Genomic DNA, 25,447 nt, shown 5'->3' with positions numbered 1-25,447 from the left:
AGGACTCTGAGATCATGAGCTGAGCAGAAATCAGAAGTTGGATTCTTAACCAACTGAGCTACCCAGGTGCCCCAGAAGAGGCACATTTTAAACACAGGTCTGTCCGTCTTTACCAGCTTTATACTTTTTTTTTAAAGGAACATAAAACATTCAGTAATACAGCAGACAAAAATATTACTTATTTTCATCTTAGTAGCTCATACAGGAAAGAGCCAAGGAGTGTAACAAGAGCAGCTGAATGAGAGAGCAAAAAGGAAGGAAAAGTGAAGCGAGGTGGAGCAGTACCCAGACATCAGTGATCCAGCAACCCCAGTTCTGCGTATGTACCCAAAAGAACGGAAATCAGGGTCTTCAAGAGATAGCTACATCCCTTGCTCACGGCAGCACTACTCACAGTAGTCAAGAGGCGGAAGCAACCTACGTGTCCATTGATACATGAATGGATAAAGAAAATGTGGTCTGTACATACAGTGGAATATTGGGCAGCCTTAGAAGGCAGCCCCTGGGTGGCCCAGTCGGTTAAGCGCCTGACTCTTGGTTTCAGCTCAGGTCATGTGTGATCTCAGGGTCGTGGGATCGAGCCCCGCTGGGGCTCCTGCACTCAGTGTGGAGTCTGCTTGATTCTCTCTCCCTCTCCCTCTGCCCCTCCCCCGCTTGCTCTGTCTCTCTAAGATAAAAAAAGGAAAAGGAAGGGAATTCTGACATATGCTACAACATGGATGGACCTTGAGGACATTATGCTGAGCGAAACAAGCCAGTCACAAAAGGACAACTACTTCATGATTTTACTCCTGAGAGGTATCTAAAATAGTCAGATCCACAGAATCAAAGAGTAGAATGGTGGTTGCCAAGGGCTGGGGGGGAAAGGGGGAACAGGGAGTTGCCAACAGAGGGGCATGAAGTTTCCGCCAGCACAATGAACAGGCTCTAGAAAGCCACTGTACAACACTGTACCTGGGTTAACAGTGCTTCCTTGTATACTTAAAATTCATTAAGAGGGCAGATCTCATATTGTGTTCTTATCACAATAAAAATGATTTTTAAAAGGAGGTAAACTTCTCTTATCCAGGCCCCTGGATCATTTTTGTTCTACAAAATTATGATTATTGGATGAATCCTTGCGCATCGCTCTCATTCCTAAATCTCCAGTCCACACTGCAGAAGGCACAGCCAACATGGGAAATATTCTTTCAACTTCTACAGCCTGCCTGTGCAGTCAGTGCACAACTGATATTTGCAGCAGCCAAGGACAAGAGCAACTCCGCAGGTGAACTCTAGCCCCCGGCCACAGGCAGCCGCACTTACGTGTGTCTACGTAGATGAGCTCATCTTGTCTCCAGGTCTATCAAATATATTGTACACTGGACTGGGGCAGAAGGTTTAATTAATTCCTTGCTTCATAAATGTCAGCAATGGGAATTAAATATTAAACCCTTGATTCTACTGAGAAACACTCAAGTCACAGGAAAAGAGACGAGCCTGGGTGCTACAAATGTAACCGATCCCAAAGAGGGTCTGTGTTCACAGCTCCAGCAGTTGGCTAGCAAACGACCCAGGTCTGAGGACGCAGATCTGATCGCTCACTTCCCTCCCCGCTCTAAAACTCGGAGTCTAAGTTCAGTAAGGATGCTAGTAAGACTGGTTTGGTTTTCTATCATCATCATCACCACGAAAATTCCACTAGCGTTTCAAAGAGGGTTCAGAGCTTGAAGAGAAGACAAGGTGGATTTCTTTTCAATCTTAGCCACGGGATCAAGTTTCTTCCCTATAATCTGAACAGTTTTCCCAAAGGGCCTCATGGTATCAATATATAGAGAGATTTTAAGAGGAAAGCAAGAGGGAAAATGCCTTTCTATCTTGGTCTTACCTAAAGGTGGTTCTCTGCATGAAAAGGAATCAGCATTTTCAAAAGATTCCATGGGTCTGTTTTCCTAAAGCTGCGGATGAGGGCCACATGCTGTCTGTGAGGTACCCGAAGGAACAGAGCTGTCAAATGGTCTGTCCCCACCCATGGTTCTGGGCCACCTCTTTAGCACGCTTGAGTGTGACCAAAGGAAATATATGTTATGTACCAGATTCTCTCTGTTGAAGCAGGGCGCTTCCCCAGTTGGCCCAAATAGATGTGTGGAGTGTATACTTAGATCCTCTTTTTGCCATTTATTCTAAAGGAAGATTACAAACATGTAAATATAGCACTAATCTGCTACCTTGAGAAAGACACTGAAATCCTAAGAAGTTAAAAATAGCTACCATTTATATTCTATGGAAATACCACATACTGTGCCAATTATTTAAAATATTAAATCAGATTCTAACTGCAGTCTGAAAAATCTGCGTCATTATTTGCATTTGACGGAAGTGAAAACAGGTTCAGAGAGACATGCCCCAGGACCACAGAGCTGAGAAGCGAGAAGGTAGGGATTCGAACCTACACCTGATTCATTCCAGAAGCCCTTCCCACCATCCTGAACTGCTTCCAAATCTTAGCAAATCTTTCTGCAGTTCTAGCAACACCGTTATCTTTTACCAAAGACACCCCTCAAAATAGACTCTTGTTGGCATCTCCAGCAACTACCACTGGCATTGGACCCAACACAGTTGGACCTTTAGCATCACGATTCATATGAAAATACCATCTAGAGGTCAAACCTCAAAGCCATCCATTGGTATAGTTGGCCAAGGAGGTGGCTGCCTTCCAACTGATTAGACTAAAAATACTTTGTGATGACTCCAGGGAGGTCTTAAAGAAAGAAATCAATCTTGTCAATAGATAGAATCTGGATAATTTCTAAGTAATCAAGCACCAGCTCATCGTTCCTTGTTCTGAACTGATAATATTTCTCCACCTTGTCTGAGTCATCCTTGCACCTTCCATAAAAGTCTCTCCTTTCACAATATGCCTCCTCAGACAATAGGCACAAAACTCAATGGAAAAAGAAATGATTAAATGAATGTGTATTCTTAAGCTGAACTACAGGGAACTGATGATATATGACACTTTCTAATTCACACACACACACACAAAAAAAAAGCAATTTCAAAGGGTTCAAATGAAACCTTAAGACAGAGGTTTAGCTGCAGGAATAAAAGCCAAAAAGCACAGCTGCTTCTGCAGAGACAGATTTCCCTTGCTCCGTCATGCACCTGTCCGATGAGTAAGTAACCTGGGCTGTTGTGGTGATTCTCAGTGGGGTGGACCCTGGCTCCTCCGCTCTCATTTTCCTGCCATGCTCAGCATATGAGATGGCATGATGATCACTGAATAGTCTCAGGTCTCAGCCCCTCTTCCCACCATTCCATCCACATCCCAGACAGTGGGGGGGGGGGGGCAAGGGGGAGCAAGAGGGAGCAGGGGAACACAAATCAAGACCTAGAAGTTTGACATCTATGCCTTCTGCCCTTCCCCCACTGGGCAGAGGCGACTCATGTGGCCACAGCTAGCTGCAAATGAGGTGGGGAAATGCTATCTTTAGCTGGATAGCTGCACGTGCAGCAAAAATTAGGGTTTTGTTACCAAAGGAGAAGAGAAGAAGTGACACCAGGTGCAACCTGCCTTCTCTATCATGCAGAGAGAAAGAATGGGAGCTGGTACACAGTGCTGCAGAGTTTCTAGGATGGATCAGATAAAACTTTCTGAGTTGGGCGCCTGGGTGGCTCAGTCGGTGAAACATCTGCCTTCGGCTCAGGTCACAATCTCAGGGTCCTGGGATTGAGCCCCGTGTGGGGCTCCCTGCTCAGTGGAGAAACTGCTTCTCCCTCTCCATCTGCCCTTCCCCCCACTCATGTTTTCTCTCTCTCTCGCTCACTCTCTCTCTCAAATAAACAAATAAAAACTCTTAAAAAAAAAAAACAACTTACTGAGTTGGGAGGTTCTGGGAAAAGCATCCGGAAAGATGTAAATGGAGTTTTTCAAAGGAACTGGAATTAAGAGGAGCTCACATTCCCAAGATACACAAGTTTCTAAGAAGCAGATATAGATATATCCACAAGTTCACTGACAGCTCAGGGAAAACCTGCCCTTTGTGAGTCTGCGGGAGCGCACACATCCAAGCTCTGCTCTCTGCCCCTATCTGCAAGGCCATGCTTGGTGGCACTTCTTTCTCCTACTCCTCCCGGTGCTCAACTCTAAGGTGAGCTGCAAAGATTTTGTAGGGCGACCATCTAGTAAGAAATGAAATGAATTCAGATATTCAGAAATTCTTTATGATTTTCCCAAACCTGTCTTTGAGGTGCAAAGACCCCAAATTATCAGTGCCTTCTTCAAGGTTCCACAAGATTCTGAACGTCGCGTTCTGAGTAGTTTGAGCTATTCAGATAAAACCACCACCTAATCAAAACCAGATGACTGTCACATAAGCTTTCCCCAGTTTAAGAAAATATAGTATATAAAACCCAAAAGTTAAAAAGAAGGTAATTGAGAGGTACCTGGGTGGCTCAGTCGGTTAAGCGTCTGCCTATGGCTCAGGTCATGATCTCAGAGTCCTGGGACTGAGCCTCAAGTGTCAGGCTCCCTGCTCAGCAGGGAATCTGCTTCCCCCTCTCCCTCTGCCCTTCCCCCAGCTCATGCTCTCTCCCTCTCAAATAAATAAATAGAATCTTTGAAAAAAATAAAAAAGGTAACTGAGAGGTCCCAGGAATTAAATATGATGATGCAATGAATGACTCATAAGGGAATGAAACCCTTTTGGGTACTTCTCCCCTACCCTCAGCCACTACATGAGACCTGAGATTTTCTCAACCCAACACTGCAAAAGAACTTCCCCAAACTGATGAAAAGAACATTGCTCTGCAAAGTTTTCAGGTATTCCGGAAAATGTGAGCTCTCTGGAACGAAACATCCAAACACATACTTAAGTCCCAAACACATACTTAACTGGCTAAGTAATCTCAAGCAAACCACCTCAGCTTTCCCTTTCTGGGTTCCAGGTGCCTCGTCTGTGAACTAGGGACGGTAATAACACCTACTACATGGGTTCATGAGGCTTTAATTAATTAATATATGCAAATCATTCATAATACTCCATAACAGAAAGTACCCACTTCTCTTTTTTTTGCTTGTTTAGTGGATTTCATTGTAATAAATAGTATGTAACATGAAATTTACCATTTGAACCATTTCTTAAGTGTATAAGTTCCTAGCATCAAGTGCATTCACAGTGTTGTGCAACCATCACCACGATCCATTTCCAGAACTTCTGACTGTCCCAAACAGAAACTCTACACCTATTAAACTGTAAGTCCCCTGCCCCCCCACTCTCCTCAGCCCCTGGATGCCTCTACTATAATTTCTCTCTATGAACATGAAAGCCCCCAATTCTTAATGCAAACCAGATAAGCACAAGACACAAGATGTCTTGAGTGCAAATTTTCCGTAATCCTCCATTTCTCTTTTTAGTAGATCATATGCTAAAGAGGTAAACAAAGCCTGGCTCAGAGAATTCCTGCCCCCACAGTGGAATAAAATGCCTCCTTCACCAGGACAGCGGGGCAAGCTCTGTGGCAGGAAGATAGAAGAGAAGGAAGAGAAAAGCCTCCCCCTCCACAGAGAGGAGAATAAGGGCACACCTTTATTCCCCCTTTGGAGTGAGGATAATGTCAAGGGCAAAGAAGAGCTTTGGCTCTCACACCCCACTGAGCGCTCTATATAAAGATCACTTGTCAGCCTGCCCTTCTCACCAATGCTGGACACAGCAACATCACTGCAGTGACAGTATTCCACCAGGTGAAAGAAACCCTGAGGTTTAAATTTCCCAAGATGCCCTTGATACTGATGTGGTGAATACACTGTTTCTTGGAAGTGCAGCCAGGAAACTCGCCAGATTGGAAGAGAGGCCGGTTACTGTGGCAGTGACCACATGTCTGGGGATCAGAGCCCAAAGTCAGTCCAGCCAGATGGCAGAGGAACATACACTGCCAAGAGAAACCAAGATGAGGCTGAGTCAGTTGGAGTATGCCACTGGGCCTTGCTTGAGCCCAGAGATGCAGATCATAAGTTACTGAACCACATACACCCTCAGAGAAAGTCACTTGTGGGCCAGTGACACTGCTCCCAGAGGACAGGAGGCAGAGCAGAGCACACCACAGAACCTTTGCCCACTATCTGCACACAATCTCTGGCCCCACACTCTAACTACACAGACCCCACCTGTACATTTCCTCTGCTCATGTGAACTGTACTGTGAGTTAAAACCGGTGACCACTCTACCACCACCTAACTTAAATATTGACAGGTTCTTGAAAGAGAAATGTTCCTATGTGTAAAATCCTAAAGATAAAACCATTTTTGCATTAAGCAGTACAAGTCCTATGCAGATATAGCAATGAAGAAACACAACTCCATCGGCCACACTGATGGGGGTGCAAATTTGTATACTGCTTTCAAAAACTATTTGGTAGTATCTTCTAAAGCTAAATGACATCTACCCTGAGGAATCAGTAATTCTACTCCTAGGTATTAACCCAAGAGAAATGAGTGCTCTTGACCACCAAAAGGCACGTACAAGAATGTGCACAGCAGAATTATTCATAAGAGCCAAATCCTAGAAACAAACCAAATGGCTATCAACTGGAGGATGTCTACATTGGGGGATATTGTGCAGTATAATGCTATTCATGAATAAAACAGAATGAACTCCTACACATAGCAACATGGATGAATCTTACATATATTATGATGAGTGAAAAAAGAAAGACTCAAAAGAGTACACACAGTATGATTCCATTTATACAAATATAAAGACCAGGGGCTCCTGGATGGCTCAGTCGGTTAAGCAACTGCCTTCGGCTCAGGTCATGATCTCGGGGTCCTGGGATCAAGCCCCTGCTTCTCCCTCTGCCCCTCCCCCACCCCTGCTCGTGGGCACTCATGCTCTATCTCTCAAATGAATTAATAAAATCTTCAAAAAAATAAATAAAGACCAGGTGAAACCAACCTACAGGAGTAGAATCAGAATAGCAGCTCCCTATAAGAGGAAGTGAGAAGAGAGGAAGTATTAACTTGGAAGAGGCATGAAGGAGTCTACTGGTTCTAGAAATGCTCTTTACTTCATCTGTGTGGCAGTAACACACATTTTATTTTACATATATATATAAAATTTTACCAAGCTGTACAGCTAAGATTTTTGCAACTTAATACATGCATGCCATACCTTATTCTAAAAGTTCCCTTAAAAACCACACATTCACACACACACACACACACACACACACACACACACACTTACATACAAATAGTCTTTCTATTTCAACTTGAGGAATCAGTGTCTTTAGTGATGACAGGAGAGTCAGCAGAGTTACTATGTTACCCCAAAGAGTTTGCTCTATGCACATGCTGAAAGGGTCTTCTCTAATGTCCTCTGGGGATCAGTGTAGACTTCTTTCTGGTCACTTTCAATAAAGATTCCCTCTTCATTTACCTGGGCCACCTCTATATATAGATCACTAGCTGCTGTGGGATGGACAACTAGAAAACAGTAGGTTACAGTGACTCGAAGACTGAATTAATTTAAGAAATTTTATTAGCCCTGAAATACTAGATCAAAATAATTATTTTAAACATGTGTATAAGGAATGTGGAGTTGTGGTGGGCATGTGCCACACTTACATGTTAAAACAAACACAGTAATTGGGCTAATTTTTTTCTTTTTAGCATACTGATTTTATTTATTATTATTATTATTATTACTACTACTACTATTGAAATATAGTTGACCTAGCTCCTACTTTATCAGTAATTACATTAAATGTAAATGAAATAAACACTACAATTAAAAGGCAGAGATCAACAGAATGGATAAAAAATAACAAACTACATACTGTCTGCAAGAGACACAATTTAGATTCAAAGAAATAAATAGGTTGAAAGTACAAGAATGGAAAAGATATGCCATGCAAACAGTAACCAAAAGAGAGCTGGAGTGTCTCTATTATCGGACAAAACAGACTTTAAGAAAAATACTGTTATTAAACACAAAGAAGAATAATTTATAGTGACAAAAAGGTCAATTCATGAAGAAGATACAACAAATAGAAATATTTATGCACCTAATGAAAGTACACCAAAATAAATGAAGCAAAACTGATAGAATTGAAGAACACAGAATTCAAAAATAATAGTTGAAGACTCCAATACCTTATTTTCAATAATGGATAGAACAACTAGACAGAAAACCAACAAGAAAATAAAAGATTTCAACACCACTATAAACTGAGGAGTCCTAACACACATCTATAGAATATTTCATTCAACAACAGTAGACTACAATTCTTCTCAAGTGGATATGGAACATCCTCCAGGATAGATGATAAGTTAGACGATAAAACAAGCCTCAATAAATTTATTTTTTCTAGTTTTACCGAGATACAATTAGGTATGTAACATTGCATAAGCTTAAGATGTACAACCTAATAATTTGATAGATGTATATAGTGCAAAATGATTACAAGTTAACATCCATCATCTCACAAAGTTACAAATATTTTTCTTGTGATGAGAACTTTTAAAATCTACCTTCTTAGCAACTTTCAAATATACAATATAGTATTTAACTATCATTGCTGCAATACATTACAACCCATAACTTCTTTACCTTAAAATTGGAAGTTTGTACCTTTTGACCATCTTCACCCAAACGCACCCTCAACAAATTTAAAAGAACTGAAATCACATACAATATATTATTCAACTATGACTGAATGAAATTAGTAACTAATATAGAAAGGAAATTTAGAAAATTAAAAAACATGTGGAAATAAAACAACACACTCCAATATATCAAAGAAATATATCAAAGATATATTTCAAACAATATATTTCAAAGATATATTTCAAACAATATATTTCAAAAATATATCAAACAATATATCAAAGAAAATCATAAGAGAAATTGGATATACTTTGAGAAAAATGAAAATGAAAACAACCTACCAACATGTACGGGATGCAGATAAATTTCTTAATGAGAAATTTAGAACAGTAAGCACCTATATTAAAAAGATGTCAAATCAATGACCTAACATTCCATGTTAAACTAAACACAAACTAAACCCAAAGCAAAAAGAAGGAAGGAAAAAATAAAGATTAGAGTGGAAATAAATGGAATAGAGAATAAAAAGAACAGAGAAAATCAATGAAACCAAAGTTGGTTCTTTGGAGAGATTAACAAAATTGACAAGCCTTTAGCTAGACTAGCCAAGAAATAAAGGGAGAAAACTGAAACTACTAAAACCAGGAATGAAACAGCTGACTTTTCAACCAATCTTACAAACACAAAAAGGAATACTACCACAAAAAAAAATACTATGAACACCTGTATGCCAACAAACTAGATAAACTAGATGAAATGGAAAATTCCTAGAAAGACACAAACTACCAAAACTGACTTAAAAGGAACTAGAAAATCTGCACAGAGGTAAAACAAAGAGATTTTTATTAGCAATCAAAAACCTTACCAAAAATTTTTTTAAAAATGAAGCTTATATTGCTTCATGGTGAATTCTACAAATATTAAAAGAATTAATGCCAATCCTTCACACTCTTCCAAAAAAACAGGAGGGGCCACTTCCCTAGTCATTCTTTGAAACCATTATTACTCAGACACAAAAACTAGACAAAGACATCATAAGAATACCATAAAACAACATCCATTAAGAATATAGACACATAAATCCTAAACAGAATATTTTTAAAAAATTAAATTTGGAATCAAATGGTCTAGTCCCTAGCAAATAGAGCTTCTTCCACAGGAGACTAAAATCATCCTCCGAGTTTTGACCACACTCTCTACTAGGCACTTAAGCAATCTCATTACTATAAACTCCATGATAAAACAGATGAAATCAATGCAATTATAAGTAAATCTCTCAAACTCACCTCATCTTCTCTGTCACTGACCAAAAATATGCTGCAGGTTGTTGAGGTATTTCCACTTTCTGTGATTGATGCATTAACTAGCATCACTCCAAAATTATACTGTGTGTGTGGTTTTTGTTTTTGTTTTTGTTTTTTAGAGAATCAGATTATGCAGACTCCAACCTTCCATGCTATACAACATTCCTGACAAGGAAGACATTTGTCCTTTGATGAAACATTTCCATTATTTCAAACTGACTGGTATCTTTGAAATTTAAGTATAAGGTTAGTTTTTAAGTATCCCATAACGGTACTGCTTTTCACGTTTCTCTCTTCACTACATTGGAGATAAAATTATAGCCACTGTGCGGTAGGCTTACTTGCCATATTAGAACCCTGGAAGGGACCTAGGAGATTATACGTCACCATAAAATCTCACCCAAACTCCTTTCTCTAAAGCAATGTGCTTTGCAAACCTCATTGAACCTTTGAATTACCAGAAGAACTTATTAAAAATGCATATTCCCAAGTCTTAAGAGATCATGGTAAGTTTGTAACTAGGCCCAGGAATCTACATTTTAACTCACCCCTTCCCTCAAATATTCCTGACTATACTTGGAGAAAACGTTGGGCTAGAGGTACTTGATTTCTAGATTTATTCTCTACACTGAACAGGAGCAATTAGAGACTGACAGAGGTTCCCAGGAAAGCCCTCTCCTGTCCTAACCCACTGTTTAAGAATGCTAGTGGTCTCCACAGCCACATGCATTTCCTTGGGCGGGGTGGGGGGGCAGTTTGGACATCATTTCCTAGAGACGCAAAGAAGAACCCACTGAACAGAGAGCAGGCAGGAAACTGATATTTTACTACAGAAATACATAGGTTAAAGGGGCAAGATTTCTTGTAACAGATGTCTCAAACATTGAGGAATTACAGGGTGTGTGAAAGGTATCATACTGTTCTAGGCTGTGCTACCACAAAATGGGAGATCCTTCCAAGGCTTAGACTATCTATGCTATTCAACCGTTAGCAACCATTACTACATCGAGGAAGAGAAAGTCTGCTACAAAATGATTCTCTTCTGAATTTGATTCCTTCCAAGCTGCAAATCACCTCCAACAGATCATTCCTTAATTCAAGACCACTGCCAGAAAAATTATCAAGTCAATGCCCACAAGAAAGTCCACTTGGTACCACCTTAACCATGTGTGTTCTCCCCATCCTTTCTCCCTCTGTCTCTGTCTCTCCTCATTAAATGTTGGGTATCCACATGCAATCAAACTTCTTGATCAAAACCTTTGTTCAAAAGACAAACTAGTCTTTGTAGATGTGTGCCATGTGACGGCTTTCATTTTTATTTTGAATTTCTGATGGTTTGGGATAAGAGACCCTACAAGTTAATGAAAACAGATTCGATTGGAGTTTACTGCTATTGTACAAAAGGATCTTTGGATGACTATGTATGATCTCTGTATGTATGCATAGTTCAGAGGGCAAGTCAGCTCTGAACCAGTGTCTTGCCTCTGTGTCAAGGAGGAACTTCACCCCACAAGAACCCTTCAACATTTGAGGGTAAAAATCTGAGCTCACAAAATTGGGATTGCTACTACAACAGGACGATAATAATTAGGGTCCACTTTGCCTCGCAGAGTATGCAAATGGTAGAAGAGGATCATTTATAAGGCCAATGTGAAGAGTTGATTCTGATATCTATAGTCCACACCTCTTATTTCTGTCTCCACAGCTCTTATTCCATATTTATATGGAATGCTTCCCAACTCCCATAATCACTAACCTTTACCCTTACCCTATTCCTCTTGCCTGAATACTGCAACACATCCTTCTGATCTTGGCTTAACATCTACCTTCTTCGGGTGGGTGTGTCCAACCCCCTCACTCTAGGTGTGTTCCCTACTTATACAAAAATTTTTTTTTCCTCCCCACAGAATTTTTAATTATGATTTTTCATTACTAACCATGTAGTTATCATTATGTTTAAAGGTTTATCTCTCTACAACTCCTGCTGGTCAATATGCTCAACCAGGATGGCTTTGTGGATCCTATATTACAAGTATCTAGCAAGTGTCTCTCTCGCATTAGATTCTTAATAAATGACTCTACAAGAATTAATGAATTCTACCAGGTGGACTTCACAATAGAATACGTAACTTGCAGAGTAAGTAAGTTTAGCCTTTACTCAGTATTAGGTGCTATAACAAGAGTACATATATGCATGGGCCAATGTGTATTTTATTAAATTATTGTAGGTACTTTTTTTTTTTTAAAGATTTTATTTACTTATTTGACAGAAAGAGAGACAGCCAGTGAGGAAGGGAACATAAGCAGGGGGAGTGGGAGAGGAAGAAGCAGGCTCCCAGTGGAGGAGCCTGATGTGGGGCTCGATCCCAGAACGCAGGGATCATGCCCTGAATCGAAGGCAGACACTGAACGACTGCACCACCCAGGCGCCCCTATTGTAGGTACTTTTAAGTAAAAAAAAAAAAAAAAAAGTATGGCATAGATATATTCTGGTTCTTCCCATGTATGAAGTAAACTTTCAACTAAATAACTACATGAGACTAAGATTAAATGATCAAAATGGTGGTTCTCTGATTTTTTTGTACATCTGTCTTAAGTTGCTTCAGGGTAATCAAAATTGATATATGCCTTAGCATAGCAAATAATTCAAAACTAAGATCTTACCCATGGCTTTATCCAACATCATTCCTAAGAAGAGATTTGCTCAATATGTATTCAAGAAATGTATCTACTTAAGTACTACACTTAAACTTAGATTTCAAATCAATAAGAATGAAGTCACAGCATTTCTATATTAAAAGTTGGCCCGTGGATATGTTCTCAAGAAATTGTGATTATGGTCACTTTAATTTTGCATAATGCTGTGTATATAGTCTTATTATATTCTTTCATGGGTAAATTTTTGAACTCTGTGATGATGGCATTTTCATTATGTAAATGTTAGCCATTATTGAGATTATTTGGGAAATTTTATCTGCAACACAAGAAATCTTTACATGTGTTATTCCCTTCACAGAAACCCACAGGCCCTTATTTCCTTAGAAGTTCTATTCAGATGGCCCCTAGAAATGGTTAAAAAAAATTAAAATTGTGTTTGAACAATAAGGTGAAAATTATCAGACTTTAAAAAGCCAGAACAGTCGGGGTGCCTGACTGGCCCAGTCAGTGGAGCATGCAATTCTTGATCTTGGGGTTGTGAATTCAAGCCCCATGTTGGCTGTAGAGATTACTTAGAAATGAAATCTTAAAAAAAAAAAAAAAGCCAAAAGAGTTTGAAACTTAATCATAAATACACACACACGTACACAAGCACATCCACCCGTTCCTGAATGGACTGAAGTGACCCAAAAGAAAGTCAACATATAGGAAAAGATGCTAGAGATCCTCGAGGGTAGTATTTTCATACTGTAGTCTTGAGATCAATTTGGTATGCTCCCACAAGAATTTTCTTAGAAATGGAATAGAGTGTAGTGGATAGAATGGATAATCAGTGTGTGATGATATCAAATCTTTCCTAACTTAGGAACCCTGGCATCATGGGAAATCTTGGGACAGGGGAGCTTTGTGTGTGTATGTGCAGATGTATTTGGAAATGATAAACCCATGGATAAAGACCACATACATTTGGAGCTCCGACATGCTGCAGCACAGAGTGACCATAGTTGAGGATAACCTAGAGAGAAAGGCTTCCTGCCCCTGCCTTTACTATGGGAGCCAATAGTGAGGGTACTGCGTTCCTTGATTCCTACAGTGCTCCCCACGGGACAAGAATGACACCTGAATGCTAGACACCGTTCTGGGACCATTTTCCATAAGGCCAGAGTAAAAACCACTGACTCCTTTAGAGAGAGGGAACTCCCTATAGGGTTGCTGAACTTATCATAATACAGGAACCCCAAAGAGAAGTAAGAGATTCTTACCATACATTGGATGGGGTGTTGAAATCATTTACTTTGAATATTCAAAGAAATGGTACCTCGTTTTATACCCCAAGTAAATTGGGCCATATTATTTATATAAGTATTTCAGGTATTTTAAGTTGTATTGGTCCACAGACAATGTTGACTTCTAGAGTATGACTTATGAATCCCACATATAAATACACCATGCATACAATATGCTATCCTGTAAAGGAGAATGGTAATTTCACTAGTGTTAAAATCTGAGTTTTGATTCCCTACTGTATTGATTCCTGGGCATTTAAGTATTTTTTTTTAAATGAAAGAAGGAAGCCTTCCTCTATCAAGAATATTCTTGTGTCACTTTTAATTTGGAAGTTTTTAATACACCGAGAGAAAATGATCTTAGTAGAAGGGAAGGCATAAGCTTGTACAATGTAAAAGCAGGCAACAAGAAAGTCTTCAGGGGCACCTGGGTGGCTCAGTCAGTTAAGCGTCTGCCTTTGGCTCAGGTCATGATACCTTTGGATCAAGTCCTGCATCAGGCTCTCTGCTCAAAGGGGAGTCTACTTCTGCCTCTGCCCCTCCCCCCAGCTTGTGCGCGCGCTCTCTCTCTCTCTCTCAAATAAATAAAATCTTAAAAAAAAAAAGTCTCCAGATGACCTTGAAAGAGGAAACCCTGGATTGCCTCAAAGACTCTGTCTTCAAAGTGTCTTCAGATATAAATGTGGTCATAAAAGATACTCTTCTATGGACAGGGCCCTGGGTCCCATGGAAAGACTCTCCTGGACAGAGCAAGGTCTTCCTTCTCCTATTCTATTTATATATAACATACATGACATAAATACACACATGCACACAGCACATGCACACAGAAACACCGTCCACACGTTTCTCTTTGAGCACAAACCTAACTGCAGGCATCAGCAAGGCAATAATTTCCTTTTTAAAGACCCACAAGCGTCACATAATTAGGTATATGGGAGGAAACAACATCGTTTTTCTTGCTATACCACACAATCAACATTGGGCTGAAACATGACTCTACCAATATCTGACTGTTTGACTTATAAAAAGGACAAGTTAGCTCAGTTCAACCTAATATTGTTTCATTTCTTACCATGTATAGAACCTATAAGAATAATTTATTTGATGTACTACCTTTACAAAATGACATAGAAAATGACAGTGATACACAGTGAAACCCTTATGATAATTTCACAAAAGACAGAGAAAGAATAATGTGGAAGGATGCTTTGCAGGGGTGCGATATAAACAAGCAAGAACATAGAAAGTCAAATCAATACATCATCACCGAATATGTATAATTCACAAGACATCTAGTCCGTGTCCCAAGCATATTCAATTTAGTTAGGAAAATATAATACATGAAAAAAATTGCATTTAAGGTTTATGTAGTTTTCACTTGGGACAGATGAACTGGCGCAAAGTATATCAAACTGGATACTTCCTTAGAATTTAAATAGTCTACAGCACCTGGGTGGCACAGGCAATTAAATGGCTGACTCTTGGTTTTGGCTCAGGTCATGATATTGGGATCATGAGACTGAGCCCCAAGTCCAAATCTGCACTCAGCCAGAAGTCTGCTTAAAATTCTCTCTCCTTCTCCCTCTGCCCACCCCCACCCCCCCAACACACACTCTCTCTAAAATAAATAAAAAATCTTTTTAAAAAATTCAAAGAGTGTAACTCCCTTATTAAAACAAAACACAAGCAAAGAAACAAAAACAATGCCTAAAGAGATTCATATTGTAACATACCAAAAGTTTCTTTGTTCACAAGAGTCATGTTAAAAAAACATTTAAATGTTTCAAAATGTTTCAAGTTCTCCACCAATTTAAATTCTGCACAGAAGTCAAGGATGGTTAAGGCCAAATAAATGCCACTGGATTTCACAGAAGGAAGAAGATGGACAAAAATATAAATCATAGAGGGATTAAATATTTAGTAAAATGATTTATGGATATATAGATAGACTGTGTTTATTTCCATCTCCACCCAAAACCCAACTAAAATTATAGTAAAGAAATAAAGAAGGTATGAACATACAATGACAAACACAGGGGAGGCATCTTTAGTGGATCAGAGTTTAATACATGTTAATACATTTTAAAGAAGCAGAAATAAGGATGGAAGAATGGAAACAACTCAGGAAAACAGAGAAAGGTTAAAAAAAATTAAATTTAATTTAAAAAAAAAAAAAAGGACCTGTACAGAGCAACCAGTGAAAAAGCAGCCAATTCTCACTGCACAGTCACACACACAAACACACTCAGGCTTAGACCCCAATGCAGCTAAGTACTGCATGGGTGAGGATGAAGCACAACATTGATGAAAGAGGACTATCTGAAAGCCTGGGAATATAAAGTAGACGAACCTTCAAGTCCCTTCCTTGACCCCAACACTGACAAGGAAAGACAAAGGATAACAGTTATATAGCAAGCCTATAAAGAATATCATCCCAGATTACAGCAGAAGGGCAGAGGCCCCCAAAGGGGATACAGAGGGGTCCTTCGGGTGAAGAAAAAAGAACAATTACATTATCTTATATAGTGAGCCTTTGATAATAATATTGATAGACATTGAAAGATCTGATGAGGTAAGAACAAATAATTCTAAATAGTTCATAGAAAAATAAGCAAATAAAGAAGAGCAATTATTAATTCCAGGAAAAACAGAAAGCTGAATGAAAAACTTAATCCTCAGATAAAACTTTACAAAAATCTGAAACTTCAGTTTATCCAATGACACCATTAAGAAAGCAAAAAGACAAATCACTTTCTGAAAGAAAATATTTGCAAAATGTCTATTTTACAAGATTCATATCCTGAATATTTAAATCAGTTCTTCAATAATAAAATGACAAGGAACCCAAATAAAAAACACAGGCAAAAGACTTTAACAGAGTTCACAAAAGAAGATATCAAAGTTACCAGTAAGTACACGGAAAGATGCTTATTAAGGAAATGCCAGTAAAGGAATTTAAATTAAAGGAATTCTAAAAGACAAAAAAAAAAAAAAAAAAAAAAAAAAAACAGGAGAAGCTGAGGGATGATGGGGTACCTGGTATGACAGAAACGTTCCATAACTTGATCTGGGTGATAACTATGCAGATATGCAAAACATATAAAAATTCACAAAGTGGAATACTTAAGACTTTTAAAATTTATCCAATAAAAATTATACTTTAATTTTTAAAAATACAATCCTTAGCTTACGGTTTTTGCTGTAATATATGCTAGAGGATGTAGAAGCAAAGAGATGAACGTAAGACAGCTAAATCTTTACCTAGCTTCACCAAATATGAAAAGACAGATCAATAAGTAGTTATATAAACATATTTTACAGAGACGTTGTGGTTAGTAATAGCTACCTCTGAGGAAACAAGACTAGAGGTTGACAGCAGGGGACAAGGGCCTGCTACTTTTTATAACAACCCCTTTACATTACATTATTTTATTATATTTGATTTTTTAGACTGCATATGTTAATTTGGTAGGAAATTTTTAAGCAAATGTTAAATTATAAATTATTAAATATATGATTATTTATATAAACATGGGACAGACAATGCCTTTTAAGTATGCCTCAGTGGATACTTGGTTTTAAGATTTTATTTATTTATTTGGGGGGGGCAAAGGGAGAGGAGAGGGACAAGCACACTCCCCGCTGAGCATGGAGCCGCAGTGGGGCTCAGTCCCACCACCCTGAGATCATGACCTGAGCCACAGTCAGAGGCTTAACTGACTGAGCTAACTAGGCACCCTCAGTGGATACTTTTTATTTTATCAGTGCAGCATTCATTCCCCTTCTATACTCTGAGCTTCCTTCCTTCACCAGCAGTCCATTTGGCCCAGGGGGAACTTCTCCATCCCAGCTTCAGCAGTAGTTTATGATTCAGGCCCAATCCAACCCATGGTCCTGGTCCTTGGCCAGAGAGATTTTTTTCCTCCCAGAGAGAAGCACAAGGCCCAGGGTAGGCCAATAAGAACTATACTGAGTTCTCTGTAAATGTTGAAGGAAAAAGATGCTCTTGTCTAGAGCTGCTGATGGCCATCTTGCTACCAAGAGAGAAAAACTTGCCCAAAATGAAGCTGACAGAATGAACAGCAGAGATGAAGGCATGTGATCCCTAATGTCTGTGGTTAAACCCCAAGTTCCAATAGGTCAGAGGTTTGTCTACCCCAGACTTTTCCATTAATTGTAAGAGGCAGTATCATGTAATGGGAAAACACTGGAATGCTTGGGTTCAAACTTCACCCTTGTTACTTACTAACTGTGGAACCTTGGGCATGTCACTTAATGCCTTCCTCATCTTTAAAATGGGATAGTAACAGTACCTACCTCATAGAATCAAATGAGTTAATATATATAATACACATATGCGTATATTTATATATGCACATAGGTCTAAGAACATTTAAGGTCTAAGAACATTTATAGGTTAATACAAATATATATATTTACATGTTAAAAATCTCATTTAGAATTATATGTGCAATAGCCATATTTTTAATTTTAGTAATTATATTCCTCTTTATCCTTAAACCAGTTTGAATTGGGTTTTCTGGTATTTACAAGTGGCAGGGCCCCGATTAATTCAACACCCAAGAGAGAAGCCACACAAAGCCAACTGATAGATTTAAGCAGATATACACAAAACACAAACATAATATAAACATAAACATTCTCTATGGCAGGAAAAAAAATCATCAAAATACTAAAAAGTAAATAGAAGAGGAAGAAACTGTATTTGTAACCTTTAGAATACTTTTTGCCCTTACACAGAACAGGGAGAATCTACACAAAATGGGCAAAAATATAAACACACAATTTATAAATGGAAAAAAAAAGGAATATAAAATGTTTGGTTTTTAATAAACAAATGAAATAAATAGGAACTAATTTTTTTCCAATGACATAGCTAAAGACCATTTTAAATTTTATTACCCAGTGTTGGCAAGTGTTTCATGTACCCCTCGTGAGAATGTTAATAGATACAACCATTCTGAAAGGCAATCTAGCTATAATAAAAATAAACATACCTTTGACAAATATTTCTAGGAATTTATCTAAGGAAATACTTCAGGGTGTATGCAAATGTTTTCCCTACTATGTGCAACCATTTTCCCTACAAGTTTTCACATGGATTTGTATTTATATACAGAAACACTAGAAACTGAATGTCCAAAATTAGGAGATTCATTAAAATCCTTGCATTCCAATACTGTTCAGTCATTTAAAATGCTGACAGAAAATATGTACATACTCAAGAATGTTCATGATTATTTTTTTTAAGTTTTTATTTATTAATTTGACTGAGAGAGACAGCCAGCGAGAGAGGGAACACAAGCAGGGGGAGTGGGAGAGGAAGAAGCAGGCTCCCAGGAGAGGAGCCTGATGTGGGGCTCGATCCCAGAACTCCAGGATCACGCCCTGAGCCGAAGGCAGACGCTTAACCACTGTGCCACCCAGGCGCCCCGAAGAATGTTAATGATTATTAACAATCATGTAACATGATTATTATGAAATTAACAGGTTACAAAACTAAAGGCACGAGCCTGTTTTTGTTGTATTAATATATATATGTACATATGGGAAAAGATTCACTAGAATACCCATCAAATGATAGTGAAATTTCTGGGTAGTAGAATTATGATTGTCCTAATTTATTACTAGTTTTTTTTCTTGCTTATATATTTCTCCCTCTTTCTCCACTGAACCTTCACAGACCTTCACTAAGAACCAAATGTATTTTAAATTCATTAAAAAAACTGTAAGACCCCTCTGAGAATAGCTTCAGTCATGAATTTGGAGCTAAAATGCATGCAGCTGTTAGGTGTAGCACAGATGATGAGAAAGTCATGGGAGGAGAGTCTCTTTTGAGAAAATTTGGTTGTAAAAATGGCCGAGGTCTCAAGAACACATGTGGCACACAGATATTACAAAAAAGCATCTGTGCATCAGAGAAGAGGAACCGTCCAAAGATGTAAACGGAAGGAATCACTGGGGGAGAGGTCTAATGCCTGCAACAGCAACTGTCTGTGGTTTCCACTCTCCAGGAGCTTCTACTGTTTAGCTCCAGTAGCTTGGCTGGGCTACCTCTCCTGAATTCCCACATGCCCTTTTCCTTGTGCTGCACAGGCTCAGGAAAGGGGAAGAAGGTATCCACCCGTAGAACCCATATTCTCAGCCTTTCAGTGTCTTAAGCCCCTAAACATGGTGCTGCAGGCACTCTCCATCAGCAACTCTCCCCAGGGAAGAAAATAGGATACGTGAATCCTTATGCAAGCCTCCCTTAGACCTCCACTCCCATGGAAAAGTAACCACCATTCTCAACTGCAGTGGTAACATACACCTGACCTTAGTAATGACAGAGTGAGTTTTCAACAATTCATAAGGGCTTGAACGCTCTGTAAGACAGATTACATTTTCTTTTCATTTATTTTTGGCATATTAACAGCTGGTGACCTACATTAAGAAATAATTTAATATGTGAAAAGGCAGACTATATCAATAAAGTGGAAAGTGGATTCAATAAAATGCTTCAGACCAAAGATTCAAGTAATTACCTGGAAGTGGAGGGGGTGGGAGGAATACCTACAAGTGGGTAAAAGGAAAAATGGAAAAATGATGGCAACACCTGGCAGGGAAGCCGGAGGATCCTAGCTACTTTCTAGACCAGTAAGCAGGGACTGGAAGAGGGCAGGAAGCTTTGCTAATTCAGCTGCTGAAGGAGTGAGGAGGTTTACGTTAGTAGAGGATGAGCTTGGGTAGATATTAAAAGAAATACAATCCTCTTACTGCATCGAGAGGGTGCATGTGGGGAGGGAGGGACTGGAGGCAGCCACAGAGCCTCTGGACCTGGGGATCTTCCGCAAAGGGATCAGTGCCCCCTTCTGCTCAGTTCCTCGAGGTCGGTGGGAACTGGGGAGCAGTCTGAGCCAGGGTCAGAAGAGGGAAATTCACTGTCGCTTTGAGCAACGCGGCAAATCTGACTTCCAGTAAAAGAGGAAAACACTAAACACCCGGAATCCCAGAGACGGAAAATAATGCCACATGAAAGAGAATACAGTTCAGCGGATACAAACCATGGGGCTCAATGAGCGTGTTCATTTTCAAGTACAATGCTTAAGCTACAATATGAATGTCCTTTCACTGGAGACACAAATGAAGACCTCAGTGCTGGCAAGGTCTTGATGACAAGCAGCCGTCAGGTGAGCCCAAAGTCTGGTACAAGACCTCAGCTGCTCAAGGTTGTGCTTGGTGTAAACCTGGGGTGCATCTGTGCCCAGTTTGCGACAGAAAAATAAATTACTGAGGGGCCAATTTGCTAGGGAGCTTGTAAAACACTAGGAAACCCAACCTGTACGTGCAATACGGATCTTTTTTTTAATGCAATAAAACGCCCTCCTTTGTGCAGAAATGTGCAAAGAACTGTTAGGTTCGGGTCATATTTATTTTTGACCTTCCAGAGGACACTGGCGTCAAAAGGGACACACACTGAGAGAGACCCGAAAAAAGAGAACAGAAAAAGAAAAGAAGTGTGTCTCTAGATCTCGATTTTTGAACTCCAGGATTCACTCGACAGCACTATATTAAAGCCATTGGTTTTCCGTGATGAGCCGTACCGATCCCTCCAGGTTTTGAGAGTAGCTTCTGCGCTACCCCAGTCGTTTCTGCTGCACTCAGGTCCCCAGGAAACCCCCCGGAGGGAGGACCGCTGCTGCAATCTCCCGAACCTGCGGGCCAGCGGGGAGCGGGCGCCGCGGGCAGGGAGATGCGCTGGGCTCCGGGGCAGGCAGTCTGCAAGCCGCCGCACCTGCCACCGCTCGCGCCCGCGCCCGCACCAGCCCGGGAGAGCGGAGAGAGCGCGGAGAGCGGCCGGCCGTGCGGGGGGAGAGCGCACGGGGAGACTCGGGCGGTTTTCCTGCGCGCGGTTGAGTCGCTTCTGCACGTTCTTGGCGAAGATGCCCGTCTTGATGTCGGCCATGGCTGCGGGTCCCGGAGGCTGCGAGGAGCGGAGCGGGCGGCGGGCCGGCGGCGGCTAGGACTAGCGGGAGAGGAGGAGNGCCCCGCCGCTCGCCGCCCGCCCTGACCTTTTCCTGCGCGCGGTTGAGTCGCTTCTGCACGTTCTTGGCGAAGATGCCCGTCTTGATGTCGGCCATGGCTGCGGGTCCCGGAGGCTGCGAGGAGCGGAGCGGGCGGCGGGCCGGCGGCGGCTAGGACTAGCGGGAGAGGAGGAGGAGGAGGAGGAGGAGGAGCGGGCGAGGAGGAGGAGGAGGAGGAGCGGGAGGGGCGGCGAGGAGCGGCGGAGGAGCGCCAGGAGGGGTGAGGGAGGGGCGCAGCGCCGGGACCGGCTTAAAGCGACAGAGCGGAGGCGGGACGCGCGGGGCCTGGCGGCGGAACGGGGCGGGGCGGCGAGAAAAAGAGAGGGAAGAGCCAGAAGTCAAAATCCCCAGGGGTGCCGACAGTGGTGGAAGAGGAGGTTGGGAGGAGAAAGGGGGCGACGCCAAGCAGCAGTCCCAGAACCCCGAGGCGGCTCCGGGGTTCTTTCAGGGGGGAGTTTGTATAGGGGGAGGCTGAGAGCGGCCCCATTCTTTCCAGCCAAAAAAAAAAAAGAGTCTCGGAGATGAGGGGGGGGGAATGGGGAAGCCAGTAATGTAGGTGCTCTGACGTGGGGGGGGGGATGGGCTCGTCCAGAGAGTGCACCCCTCCCCATCTGTGTGTTCCAGAAAGCCGGGCCTGCCCACAGGAGGCTCACAGCCCAAGAAGGAAAGCAGGCTGGGAAACCAAGTCAGTTCAGGGGTTAGAGCTGCAGTAAAGAGGGGACCAATGCGCACACTTGTTCAAACTTTAAAAGGAGATTTGGGGCCCAAGGTAGGCCGGTTGCATGCTGAGAAGGGTCAGTCCCTTTAAGCAAGGCGCTCTGCTTTGGTGATCTGTGTGATTCCTGCCTGGAGCCCATACCCTGGCATGGACGCTGTTTCGTGGAAGTGTTGCGTGGCGGAATCCTTTCCCGCCTCGCTTCAACACTGTAAGCCCCGGGCCTCTTAACCTGTTGCTTCGTGCAGACCTTCTGGCCACCTTAACAGGGATTCAGCCTCCTCAGTACGCTGATCAGAAATAAGAATAATAGGGAGACCCTTGTCCTATACCTCACCCCGAGTTCTTGAAGTCCCTGACCAAGGGCGAAACTATCCATATTCAGTTCCCTCTGCGGGTGCGAAGGTGGAAGGCTGGGGGCCCAGCAAGCAGGTCAGAGGTGAATCAGGCACCTGAATCCTGTGAGTCCAAATGAGCATCCCAATGCACCTGGGGAATAGACTGTCCCATGTGTAGCCGCCCCACGAACCATCCCTTGATACTCCTTGAGAAGTCCCCTCACCTTGATAATACAGTGACACTGTGACTGGCTCCTGCCAGTAAGACCCAGTGGAAGGACACTGTGCTAGTTGCAGCCTAAGCCTTGAGAAGCCAGGCAAGTGCGGCACTCTGAGGGAGCCCCGTGCCACCGTGTAGAATGGTCAGCTACCCTGATGTGAAAAGCCCCTTGGAGAGGCCACGTGGAAAGGGGGGAACCTCAGCCTCCCGCTGGCCCGCCGCCTGAATGCAGCCACGCAGTCATCAGGAAGAGCACCAGAAGAACCGCTAGGCTGATCCCGGCAGAAGGCAGAGCGGTGAGTAAACAAAATGAGAGTGTTTTTAAGCCACTCACTTTTGCAATGGTTTATTGCTGAAATACCCGGTCTGTTCTCTTGGTTGTTATTTCCTTAGGATGACTGTTCGTCCCGTTTGCCTGGCATAAGCCAGAAAATCCTGGGTAAACCTGGATGAGTCAGTCACCCTACTTCCAACATCTCAAGTAAACAGGAGTTTACTTCAGAGGGAGGGAAAGAGAATATTCCTCTCCTGGTCAGCATTCTGTAGAAAAGACTGCCTCCAGAAGCCAGGAATTGAATCAGCTTTCTAAAACAGGGGGCTTCAGAACCTCAGTTGTGCCCTGAGATCTTGCCATGAGGATACAAGCTGCAGAATGCTAGACTACACCAGAGTGTTCTGGAGCACATCCGTCCATGGTCCCTTTTATACTATGAGCTCCAGAGCCCCCTCTGCTCCCATGTTGGGCCTGGCTATGGCTTCCCATGTGGATGTCACTGCCCTCTTTCTAAAAAGCAAGGGACAGAGTTCAAAGCAGTAAGTTTACTTTTCCTCCGCTTACTCAGGGCCCAAGCTATGAGTTCCCACTGCACCAGCCTTTGCCCCTTTGTCCCTCCTTGCAGTTATTCCCCCACCAATTTTTGGCACACAGCAAATATCTTTTGAACTAAAATTACAAATGGCTAGCTAGCATTTCTCATCATTCAGATGCCCAAATCTAGGTCTGTAATGTGGGTGGAAAGAGGAAGCTTGTCATTTCTTGATAATTCGATTTGGAACACATGCTGAGCATGTTACAAAGTTGTTCTGCTCAAACTTATCAAATCATTTCCCTCCAGCTAAGAGGTAAAATGGTGTCCATTTTCAGGTTGCCGTGTGGGTCATTCTAGCCAGCCTGGGAAACTGAGGAAGCACTTTAGCTGCCGCTTAGTAGGTGCTTTGTGAATATTTGTTGAAAAAAATGCACGTGTACATGAGACTAGATCTTGAAAACCCATCCTTAGCTATTTCTTCTCCTATTTCTGCAGTAATGCTACTGGAACAGGAGCATGTTAAAGGGGACCCTAACAACAATGATGTTTAAATATTGTTATGCCATACAGTAGAGGCTTTTTTCATACCAAATCGTATGCAGGACCCAAATATAATAATCAAGTAGACCCCTCTTTGGTTGTGGAGGGTGTGGGGTACCCAGAGCCCCAACCATTAGGCTACCCCTTTATTCCCTGCATCTGTCTCTAAGGAAGATCTTCAGCCCTGTGGACCTCCCTGCACTCAGCAGAAGTCCACAGGACCAGTGATCTTAGAGGCACCTTCTGCCTCCAGAATTGTAGGAGACTTGCTTTTGTGAGCATTTCCTTCATCCCCAACACCACTGGGCCCACGGGCCAACATTTCTTGCTTGCTTATGTTTCTCCCTCCTAGTTCCCACCCATTTTTATCCTCAGTCAAGGAAAAATGTGGCTCATGCCATTCCATGTAGATTTCACCATGAATGAGGAATAATGCCAATTTTTTCCCATGTTGAGGACAAGCTTAGGTGTCCAGTTGTACTTAACATTTATTCAGGTAAGTTTCATAGAAAGTATCATGACTCCAATTCCAAATCTTCATCCAAGCCAGACACAATTCCTGAATTATTTTTAACTTCCAAGTTTACCTTCTTTCCTCCTAAATTGCACTTCAGGTTGGTTGATAAGTAAAAAGTGTGAGTTATGGTAAGTTTTGATCATTTGGAATAGCCCCAGAATTACTATTGTGTTATCACAGAACTCATTTTCCATAAGTTTTAATGGCACAGAGCTTTCTCCTTGCCTATCTTTATATCTTGTAAGTCCAATTAGACCCTTAAGGAAGGACATTTTTAAATTCATTTTTAAATGTGTCTTGCTCTTTGCAAGCACTTATAAGAGTTGTGATACATGCGACATCTTCTAATTAGCCACAAACTCTTGGTGTTATTGTATCTGATGAAGGA

At 41.5% G+C, this 25,447-nt stretch overlaps 1 protein-coding gene and 1 long non-coding RNA gene across 8 annotated transcripts in view; one reads left to right on the top strand and one right to left on the bottom strand.

Annotated features, from left to right (window-relative positions):
* AMPH (amphiphysin) overlaps positions 1-22,061 on the bottom strand; it is a 219,518-nt gene extending 197,457 nt beyond the window's left edge. For 4 of the 7 annotated variants that reach the window (XM_019793769.2, XM_019793770.2, XM_034665784.1 and 1 more), the window contains exon 1: positions 21,736-21,864. In XM_019793769.2, coding sequence (XP_019649328.1) covers positions 21,736-21,802 — 67 coding nt within the window. In that variant the 5' untranslated portion in view covers positions 21,803-21,864. Of the gene's footprint in view, positions 1-21,735; positions 21,865-21,908 lie in introns of those variants that run through there. The other 3 variants (XM_034665790.1, XM_034665814.1, XM_034665808.1) reach the window with 3 other exon arrangements.
* A 485-nt stretch (positions 22,062-22,546) lies between these two features.
* LOC109488664 overlaps positions 22,547-25,447 on the top strand; it is a 79,275-nt gene continuing 76,374 nt past the window's right edge. Inside the window, exon 1 of the long non-coding RNA XR_002141588.2 lies at positions 22,547-23,489. This is a non-coding gene — a long non-coding RNA (uncharacterized LOC109488664). The remainder of the gene's footprint in view (positions 23,490-25,447) is intronic.

This window comes from Ailuropoda melanoleuca, chromosome 1, assembly GCF_002007445.2.
Source record: "Ailuropoda melanoleuca isolate Jingjing chromosome 1, ASM200744v2, whole genome shotgun sequence".
In the NCBI taxonomy this organism is placed as follows: Eukaryota; Metazoa; Chordata; class Mammalia; order Carnivora; family Ursidae; genus Ailuropoda; species Ailuropoda melanoleuca.
This window is presented reverse-complemented; position numbering and strand designations above follow the sequence as displayed.